This window comes from Cynara cardunculus (genome assembly GCF_001531365.2).
Source record: "Cynara cardunculus var. scolymus isolate 2C chromosome LG 8, CcrdV1, whole genome shotgun sequence".
NCBI lineage: Eukaryota > Viridiplantae > Streptophyta > Magnoliopsida > Asterales > Asteraceae > Cynara > Cynara cardunculus.
Window position 1 is genome coordinate 18,588,086 of NC_037535.1, and position 11,902 is coordinate 18,599,987.

At 33.3% G+C, this 11,902-nt stretch overlaps 1 protein-coding gene across 1 annotated transcript; it reads left to right on the top strand.

Annotated features, from left to right (window-relative positions):
• The first annotated feature begins 9,900 nt into the window (after positions 1 to 9,900).
• On the top strand, positions 9,901 to 10,404 carry LOC112516260. The gene has a single exon (XM_025123277.1). The coding sequence runs from the start codon at positions 9,901 to 9,903 to the stop codon at positions 10,402 to 10,404; it is 504 nt and encodes a 167-aa protein (XP_024979045.1).
• Positions 10,405 to 11,902: the final 1,498 nt, after the last annotated feature.

Sequence of the window (11,902 nt, forward strand, 5' to 3'; positions counted from 1 at the left end):
ACTTGTAACGCCCTAAAAAAGATAGTATAGCGTTTACAAATCCGCTACTGAGAAGATAAATAATAACCTACTAATCTAGATTTTTTCTAGATTACAGACGGGTATTTCTATCAATCTCCAAAAATTTAAGCCGTAACATCAAAAACGCAACGTTCAAAGTAACAAGGCTATAATTACGAAAGAGCCTTTCACGAACCAACRCTCCTCTCAACCCTTTAGAGCCCCACCGTTAAARGAACCTAAAAAGTAAATATAACAAGAAAGAGAGAGGGTTAGGCTTACGCCTAGTGAGTCCAAACAAMAGAGTTTACRTAAACATAAAGGAACATATATAAAAATATACATGCAAACARTTGATGTAACTTTAAACAGGAATAGAGACAGAAAGACCTGAATAACTCGAAGTGRAACAATAAAACATCCGAAGATGACGGGGGAGACCCGATTTGCCGTTGATTATGACAGACAYAAAGTAARTMATARATCAACGTTATAGAGCATCAYTTATCRGTATAAAACCTTCGACATCAACCTAAACCARTCATGTAGTCGGTCGTGATCATAAGCTCTTTACCTCGGTAATTACACAATAATCACAATGCCTATTACCGAGTGAAAGTGGGAGGATGAATTGGTGATTACATAATAATCACAATGCCTATCACCAACTTACACCATCATTCCCACGAATAAAAATAGAACGATAAATATGCACTATATAAATACAAATAATGACGTAGTATCGTACGATATTTATATATATAGAAAATGAGTCATAAATAATACGTGGGAGTGTCAAGACACCCGAAGATGACGGGGGATACCCGATTTACCATTTATTATGACGGAACACAAAATAAGTCATAGATCAACGTTATAGAGCATCACTTATCGGTATAAAACCTTCGACATCAACCTAAACCAGTCATGTAGTCGGTCGTGATCATAAGTTCTTTATCTCGGAAATTACACAATAATCGCAATGCCTATTTTCGAGTGGTAGTGAGAGGATGATTTGGAGGTTACATAATAATCACAATGTCTACCGCCAACTTACATCATCCCTCACATAAATAAAATGAAACAACTACGTATCCATAGGTTCGTCGCATTCTGTTTACATTCTTGGATAGTTGAAGTTGGGCTTATATATATATATATCGTTGATTCGTCGTTGAAAGTTTTGTAGCTAATAGCATCACCTACGAGCTTTTGACCGACAGACTATCAGCGACGGAAGACCCTTTTAGCGATGTATTTGCGAGGGAATTTTCCCTCGCGTATACTCTTCATTTTTGTAGTGAATTTTTGGTCCTATGAAGTGGTATATTAAAATGCTTAGAAATTAGTGGTGTCTTATAAATCCAGTTTTGTTATAGTGTTGGTACCGATTATTGTCGGTTGGTAGTATCATACCAAGTATGCAAACTTAGTTGGTACACGGTATTGAAAGTTGCATATTATGGCAGTATCATGGTGCCAACTTATTTATTTATTTAGTTTTTTTGTATTTTATGTATTTGATATTAAATCTTATAATTATAATAGTTTTATTTGAACATTTAAACGTTTGCAAATTATATTCCTTGCAATTAAAACCCATTAAACATCACATGTGTTACCTGAAAACTCAAAATTTACTCAAATTTTGAATAAAATTGGCAAGCTTTCATACATGAAGTTAGTAGGAAACCAATACCAACATGTACCGACCGAAAAAGGTTGGTATCAATTAAGCCAGTACAAAATACAGTTGGTTAGTACACAATATATGATTTCACGTACTAATTATGATTGGTTGGTATACAGTATTAGAGAAAAAAAAACTTGATATAGTAACAATCCCGACCCCTAATAAAAAGTTGTTGTTTTATTAAGGGCAAATTGCATGAAAAAGTAACGTACTTTAGCTTAATTCCTATTTTGGGTAACGTACTTTCAAAACTTTCATTTTGGTACCTAAGATGTAAAGTTTTAAACATTTAAGTACCCGGGTAACCCAGTGAAGACTAATTTTAAACTAAAAAAAAAGACTAATTTTAAATTAAAAAAAATTCACGTCACTGACTAGGTCAACAAATAATACCGAGTTGGATACCACATCAGTATGATAACCGTTTAATACTTCAACCAATTACCCGGTTACTTAAATGTTTAAAATTTTACATCTAAGGTACCAAAATGAAAGTTTTGAAAATACGTTACCCAAAATAAGAATAAAGTTAAAGTATTTTACTTTTTCATGCAATTTGTCTTTTTATTAATTCTATAAAAGAAGGACGCGTATAGTTTAAAGTAACACAAACTATGGAAGAAAGAGGAAGTCAAGACGACTCCTTCGTGACAAACCCCTCTTTCCTCCTGCTTTCTTCTCTATTTCCTCTTGATTAATTTAATAATTTGCATTGCTTACACAAACAAACACACACACACACACACATATATATATATATATACACACACACATATTCATTGCCATATATATATATATACACACACACACAGAGAGATTCATAATTAAACATTATGGAGTACCCCCCAGCAGTAGTATTTCCAGATGATATTCAAGAGGTGAATAAGAAGAAAAAGAAGAGATTAAAATCGGAGGAAATGGGTGAATACTGTCTGGTATCAGATATGGAAGAAGAAATGAAAGCAGCTGCTTTGCATTTGATTTTACTCAGTCAACAATCTTATAATAATCACCATCATCATCATGATGATGATGAGGATGAGGATGAGGATGAGGATGAGGATGGTGATGATGATGATGGTGATGATGGTGGTTGGATGGTGGTGAAGAAGAAGAAGAAGAAGAAAAAGAAAGAAAATGATGATGAAGCTGCGTTAAGTTCAGTGGTCACTTCTTCATCATCTTCAAGCGGTGCAGAAACAACATTAAGATGTGCAGGTTTATTAATGGAGGAGGAACCACTTCCAAGACACCATAACCTTCCACTTCGACTACGATCCCTTCTTCATCTTTACAGCATTACCAGCCCACTTTGATAGTTAGTTACATACATACATGTATGATGAATATATATATATATTCATTTTCTCTTCATTTTATTATTCTAAGAAGAAGATACTGTCTACCACTTCAATTATGCATAGCTTTTAACGAAAAGGGTGGTGGTGTATGATTGGTTTGAGTTTGACTTCAAAGGTCAAAAGTATTATGATCTCAGGTTCAAATCCAAGGAGAAATAAAAATCCTCTTGTAGCCACGGAGGTTCAAATGCGGTGACTCCGGGCTATCTGCAAAACAGGTGGTCGCCCTGAGATTAGTCGGCTCGCATAGCGGGTTGGATATCAAGATTAATAAAAAAAATTATGCATATCTTTTAACAAACATTACAGCAAAATTCTCTTGTTAAGACCAATAATTTAGTTTATTGGAATAACAACAATGGATTCATATGGGCATTTTTAGAAGGAAAAATCCTTACAAAATATGGGTTTTCGACAAAAACTCTAGTCGATAATAATTTGCTCAAATTATGATGGTTTTCGATGGATTTTCTACCGAACATTTGGCCAATTCCAAGGGACTTCAACAGAACATTTGGCAACATTTTCGACGGAATTTCAAGGGGTTTTTTCGAGAGATTTTCGACGGATTAATTTTTCATGGAAAATTCGACCGAATTTTGGCCAATTGTAGTTGACCATTTTAATGCAATGGGAGAAATCGATAAAAGCTAAATCAAAACATTACATATATCCATAACTCCAATACATGTTTTTTTATTAACGTGAATATCCAACCTGGTATGTGAGCCGACTAATCTCAGGTCTGCTTTGCAGATAGTCCGAAGTCATCGCATTTGAACCTCCATGACCACAAGGGGATTTTTATTCCTCCTAAAGGTTTTGGCACTACAAGAAAATTGAGTGAGAATATGTTCTTGTCACTACCAATATAAAAATTGGTGATTATAAGGCCCTTTAGTGACCAAAATTTGGGTGGTCACTTTTCGTCACTAAAGGTCCGTCACTAATTTACGTTAGTGACCAAATTAAAAAATGGTCACAAATTAGTGACAAAACTAGAGTGGTCAGTGTGTTCACCGATTAACCTGATCATTAAATGTTGTCACTAAATCAGTGAAAGTCGTCACTAATTTCTCATAATAACGACCAAAGTTAATGACCACCATAAAGTAGTAGGTCACTAGTTAGGTTCAAGATAACGGATCCGTTAGTTGGTGTTGACGTCCATTAGAGACTCAAATATGTGGTCACTAACCATTAATGGCTTCTAGTGACCGAATAAGTAGTCATTGACTAAAATGATATGAACAAAAATTATGCTAATTTCTACCTCGATTGTATTGCAATAAAATTTAAACCTACTAATTTGTAGTAATTCAAAAATAATAATTCCATTTTCATAACGTAAAATTCTTTGATCCGAACAAAAACAAACACGTCAATATTATATATCATCAACATATGTCTATTTGTACATCCTAAGAGATATTAGTATCAACATTTAGGGGTTGTTTGGCAATTGCTGAATGGTTTAGTGCAGAATGATTAAATGGTCAGAATGATTAAGAGGCTCTCATGATATAGTACAAAATGAAATATAATTGTTTGATAATTGTGTACAATGAAATTAGGGCTCTTAATGGTTAAGGGAGATCCAAGATACAAAAATCATTCAGATGATTTTTGAATCATTAAGAGACAGACTTTTTTTTTTTCCAAACAAGATTCACCTCTTAATGAACTATTAAGAGGTTGCCTCTTAATGAACTATTAAAAGGTAAACAAACAACCCCTTACACTACATCTTCTAGCAACTTAAGCACATACAAGCTTCCACTTACAGCTAATTTCATGAGACTCGCCTGGATTCATTCCTTCTTCAACACCCGTACTAAGATTTCTTGATGGTGTTTCTATGGTGGTCCTTGTAGCTCGATCATTGTCTGCTTCTTAATATGATTTTCATTGATAACCACTAAAAGATTTCAACTTAATTCACACAAATATATATATGTGAAAGAAGGTGTGAAATAATTAAGGTATAATTGTATGAAGTAAAATGTAAGAACCCCAAAGTATGTAAATTTACTATCCTTGACCCTGAGTATTTGACCGTTTCTCTTCCTTTCAGGTGACTTATTACAATTCTTGCACCTGCCCACCGATTATATAAACTTAAATAAAAGTACCATCTTCGTGTTTACACAGTACAAAAACTTATATTTGGCATAACATCATATGGGACAAGACCTGACCTAAGTGGGATAAAAATGTATTTTTTTTTCTTTCCATGTAGAAAAAAAAACTCAAGGAGATGAGACAAGATTGAAGAACCTTTACAAATTGTAGTTCTATGCTACGGTGATTATAGGACGAAAACTCTTACCACATTGTCCAGATGTTGAAGGATTGAATTTAACTATTTGGGTTGATGTCAGGTTCCTCTTTTAACAATAACTATATCATCAAGATTCAACAATTCAAGAGAAGTCAACCTGACAATCACAAACAGTCCCCCACCTTTGTTTTTATCTATGTGCACATATCGAACATCATAAATAAATGAAGCATATAAACCTACCTCTTTATGTTTGGAAGGCCGTACAGAGTCTGGCAGTAACTTGGTTGGCCGATATTGATTTTCCCGTATAAAGGTTAGCCAAACAATTGGAATCCCAATAAAAACAACAAAGTTAGAACAACTCTATTTGAACCATTATTAAAATCCACATAGGTCAAACGTGTCAAAAGTCAACCATTGGTCAACTCGGTCAACCCCGACTAACTTTAGACAAACCACAACTTTAAAACTAGATGACATCCTAAAACATAAAAAAAAACATTCTATAAACTAATAAATTCATCTCTCCAAATTAAAGCGCCCCAATAAATGCTCAATTCAAATACGATGCTTTAAGTAATTTAATAATTTATTACAAACTTTTCTCCTTAGAAATAAATAATCAATTAATATTAATATTCTAAAATAATTAATATATCAATTAAATAATAATTTAAATTAATATATTAATTAATTTAGAAATTAAATTAATTAACTAACATAATCTAAATAATTATAATGTAATCAATCTAAGTCCAAAATAAAATAAATATCCAATATGAATAAATATGATATCTTATGAGACACAAAATAATTTTGTTGGTTAAATTAATTATCTAAATAACTCAAAGATATATGGGCCTAAATGCTAGTAAAAAAAGGGCCCAAAAGAGCGAAGATCTCAGCCCAGAAAGCATCTGGCCCAATATTCATTTTAACCGGATCCAAGTCAGACCCAAGACCCAACCGTCTAACCTAGATCAGAGATTTTGACCTGACGCAGGGTTGTCGATGACAAGTGACAACCACGTTTTCAGGCTATATGGCCTCATCTTTTTTATTGTTTTCGCTGATTCTTTTTGCTAAAATGCTAGAAAATGATTTTCCTCAACCATAAAAACTAGAATCAACGAAAACCATCAGGTATTGAGTCTCATTTACTCATTTAAAGTTTAGGTTCTAAATCAACTCGAAAATCAGTAAAAACGCAAAAGGGGACCTCCCAAACTAAAATCTGAAACATAAGATTATTAAGGTTCGATAGAGAATTTAAAAACAAAGCTAACCATATAAAGAACTCGAAATTTGGTTGAGCATTATACCTCCAATCGTCAATAAACGGAGTTTTTCGAACTCGAACTTTAACCTCCGATTTCTCTCTCAAAACTCGGCGAAATACTGATCTTCTTGAAGCAAAAGTGTAGAGGAAAGTATTGGATATGTATATCTGAAACTTTTTTGTCTTAATAGTTGAAATTTCGAACCAATAGGAAGCTTCAAAAGGATTGTCGTTTTCAAAATTCTGAAAATAATCAGAGATGTCCTTTTGTCATAACAGGTCCTCATGTATGAGAAATTCGCTATCTGACCATGCTCCCAAACTTTCAAAAAATGACACTCGGCCCTCTGACTTCAATACTTTGGCCAACTTTACACTTTTCACTCTCAATCAGACGTTTTCTTTCATTTTTAGTCTGATTAAACATGAACTCTTTTCTTTTCACTTCTCACTTTCATTAAATAACATTATTGACCTCTTTTCACATTTTTCTTCACATTTTTGACTCACAAAAATAAAAACCAATTATATTTTATTTTCGTTTTTTTTTATATTTATTTATTGACCCCTTTTTAGTGTCACACCTGTTATTGTGGCCTGAGATGATGGCCGATTTTGGATAACCGGAGAAAGACTAGAAGGGGAAGGTGGGATGTGGGGTCACACTTAACATGTGGCATTGCCTCATTGAAAGCTATAATATTCTTTTGTTTTTTTAATAGAAAATAAGTAAAAGACTAAAATACCCTTTATTAGGGTGCGTTTGGTTTGCAAGAATGTTTCTGAGGGATTTGGATTCCATGGGATTTGGATTGGATTGGATTTAAAATCCATTCATGTGTTTGATTTGCAGGATTTGGATTTGATTTGAAATTCATTCCTCTGTTTGGTTTGTAGGATTTGGATTTAGATTTTTTTTGTAATTATTTTAATCACCAAATCTCTTTCATTTTCTTAAATCTATCTATTTAACCAACAAACCTAAAAATTTAACAATCAAACCTTTTCATCCATAATGCATATTTAATCACCAAAATTTACCCATATTTAACTACCAACTTGTTCTTTCAAAAGCACACATTTACCCACCAAAATTTACCCATATTTAACTACCAACTTGTTCTTTCAAAAGCACACATTTACCCACCAAAATTTACCCATATTTAACTACCAACTTATTCTTTCAAAACCACATATTTGCAAAAATCCATTGTGTTCTTTCAAACTTAACAACATGACTATTCTGTGCATAGTGAGTGCTCCAAAGGGAATGGTGGGAGACTACAGGGGTGTATTTTGTTTACTTTTTCCAGATTTTTGGCATAGGTTCTAATAATGGATGAGATTACAGCCAACTTTAGAGGCACTCAAATTGTATTGAGAATTGGTATTACCAATTTAACAATGAAATCTCACTTGTAGCTATAAATAGCTAAGCTAAAGCAGGAGCAGTATTCAAGCTGGAGAATCATCATTTATAAAAGATAACATTCTAGTATTCAGACTTAGACTAGTTGCCTTAGAATACAAAAGATAACATTCTAAAAATTGAATGTAAAGACATCAATGAGAGAAAGAGTATAACAGGAAAACCCAAACACAAGGTAGCATCTTCCCGGGAGGCATGTTCTTTACACAACAGTCCACACACGCATATATGCATATCTATGTATCTATATCTACAGATATGTATGTGTATCGATGCATGACAGCAAATTAGCTAAAATGGATTGGTTGTTTCTCAATAGAATGTTTGACAAAGTTCTTTCCAATTTTCAACAGGGAGAACCCTTGTGCATTTTCTATTCTCGTTATGGAATATGCATTTTCAAATTAAAACCCCCAAAATGCAGATCATAATCGAGCATGTCTAATGCTATACAAAAGAGGTTATATGATTTACCTGCTGAGTGATGAGAGAAGGCGGCAAACAGGAAGGGCGGTTTAGGGAGCAGCTTCGCGAGGGGAAAGGAAGACAGCACCAGCGAGGAGGCAAACCGATTAGGGCACAGCTTCGCAAAGGACGGGACGGGAAGGGAGCACCGGCGAGGAGGATTGATTAGGACGGGAGGAAGCGATGGGAGGGAATCTGGGCGAAGGAAGCGAGAGGAAGGTGGGTGAAGCAATCGACAGGAATCGATGGGAAGGAGAAGCCCGGATTTGGATTTCAAATCCCGCTAGTTTGCAATGGATTTCCAAATCCCGCGTCTATGGATTTTAATGAAATCCCAGGATTCCAAATCCCTCCAATTTGGCAAATCAAACACAGGATTGGAATGGATTTCAAATCCAAATCCCCCCAATTCCATTTCAATCCTACAAACCAAACGCACCCTTTAAGTTCACTAAGCTGACATAACATTTTAGACTGTGCCAGGGCAAAGGGACCAAATGCGTGTGAAAATATAAACCATTTGGACATTTTCTATAATTATTTCAAATTAGGGACGCGTAGTGTGATTTAATGTAAACCATAAGGATGAAATTCGTAATTTACTCATATCTATATCTATACTGTATTATTAAGCATTTGGCAAGAACACTTAAAAATCATTTTTTATACATGAAGTAGTATTTATTGATGCATATTATTTAAAATTCAAGATTACAAGTAAATAATGCATAAGTACAACTTATTAAAGCTCAATACTTGAATTTGTGTAACTAACTACAGATAAACATAATCAAATATTGATAAACATTTCATTGTAAATATAAAAATCCTAAAAAATAATTAGGATAATCATCGTCTTCTAACAGAATACTTAATTATTATCTTTATAAAAAATTATATTATTAAATAAAAAATAAATTACTTTCTTTATAAATTGTATATGTCTTGAGTCCAACTAGATGTTTTAGTCAATTTAATAAGAGATAAAGACTTGATAATATAAGGTATACTTTGTTTTGAAATTTGGTCTATTTGGGACAAAACGAAATCCCCAACAGGTGAAACATGGCCAAAAATGAGGGTTTAAAACCATTAGAAATTGTATATTATTGTTAAGAAGGTGATATGGTTTCTGAATCCACGTAGGCATTGAGTATCCGCGTCCTGGAGGTTTAGTCCAGGAAGTCAAGACTGCTACGCGCTTTCCTCTTACTTTCTTCTCACAATCCCACCACCAACGCCTGCAATTCTCTCTCTCTCTCTCTCTCTCTCTCTCTCTCTCTCTCTCTTCTGCTTAATTTTGCCTCCACTCCAAATATATATATATTAGGGTGTTGGTCCTTCAATTGTTTTGGGTTGGTCAGAAGAGACGTATGATAGGTGATATACATGGAGAATCCAAGAATAACGACCGACAATCAACACCTGGAGAAGAAGAGGAAAACTCAAGAACATTGTCTCATGGAATCATCCAAGGAACAGGAAATACTGGAAACAGCTGCTTTCCATTTGATTCTACTCAGCCAACCATCTTCTTCTAATTCCAGACCAAATCATCACCAATCTGATCATCATGGTGATGGTGATCATGATCATGATCATGATCATGGTGGTTTCAGGATGATGATGAAAAAGAAGAAGCAAGATGATGCAATATTAGTAGAAGGTATTAATGCTACTCAAATTAGTGATAAGGATGCAAACTCAATTTGTACCACTTTTTCTTCATCTTCATCTTCATCTTCATCTGCTGAAACAACAAAATCTGGGATATCAGTATTGGAGGATGATCAGGAAGTGCAACATCAACATGAGGTTCCAACAACTCCAAGACAGCCAAAACCTCGATTTAGATCTTTAGTTGATATTTACAGTGTTACTAGGCCACTTTGATCTATATATATACATATATATATATATATATATATATATTCATCTAATAAACCAATAATCTGCATATGTATATATATTGCGTCTTCAATCAATGCAATTTTTCTTTTCTCATATTAGGAATTAACACAGGATGAATGCAGTCTCTACTACCACTTGACTTTTGCATATATATTTCTACCCTTGTTATGTTGACATATTTTCCTTGAATTTAGGGTTTAAGCTTTGATGAAAATGCAATATACAGGATAAGAAAGACCATCAAGACATGCATGCACATCTACATACATCTCCAAATATATATATATATATATATATATATATATATATATATATAGATTGTAAGGGGTCGTTTATTAAACACTTATCCGGTAAGTGATTATAGGGTAATTCTCTTTACCGGACGAAATGACAAGAGTCAAAAATCTTACCCTGTAAGAGCAATGATAAAGATAGAGAGTCTTATTCGGTAAGTGAAAGTAACAACTCTTACCCGGGTAAGTGCTTACCGGGTAAATTGTTGCATACGATACCATTTTAATGTACAATCTAACCCGCTAAAATAAATTATATTGTTAATTAACTCCTAACATTCAACGCTTACCGGGTAAGCATTTAGGTAAAAGGCCCCTAAACATACATATTTTAATGCAGACCTATTAAATATTTTAAATATAAAATAATAACATTTATTTTAAAAAATAAGTTATACACAAATATGATGAATGGTTAGGTGAATTAATATTTCCTTTTACACGCTCTAAGCATAATAATAAAATATTATATAAAAATAGAATTGAATCTTGGTTGACTCAAAATTAAATGTTTAAGAAACCATAAAACCCAAAGTTGATCAAAGTCTTGAAAACGACCGATTAATATTGTAAACCCTTCTTGGCTGCATGGTCAAATGGTCAACTCTTTGCTTCTTAAATTCCGATCGAATAATTTCGCGTTTAAACCGTTTTCGGATACGGAAGACTTGATTCATTGAACTTATACCAACATATAACGTTGAGTTGAGCAAGAGCTCTACCGAGTTTGAACTCTGCTTTGCTTCGTTGAAGTCAAACCCATAAAGAACGTAGTAGAATTTATTTTCAAATAATTGAATGAAAATGAACAAATTAAAGTCATATATTTCTCTTAGAAGAAACTTACGCTCACAATCGAATGGTGATATATAGACTCACTTGGTAACGTTGTGCTAAACGCTTCTTGGAATGTGACGGAATTTGGAAGTATATGTATTATATATTTTGATACAATTTCAACACTGATTTATTTATTTGTATATAGCGTATGTCTTCTTGTATTATATTAAAATTAAAAAAAAATTAAATACATTTATAGGGTATATTTCAAATGCAACCATATCCATTTGTACAACCAATGTAACCCAATTAATTGAGATATTTATAGAAATGATGAGAGTTAATTTATTATGATTTGAAACAATCAAAACTTCTATGAAATCACATATTTATCAAATTAAATGGAC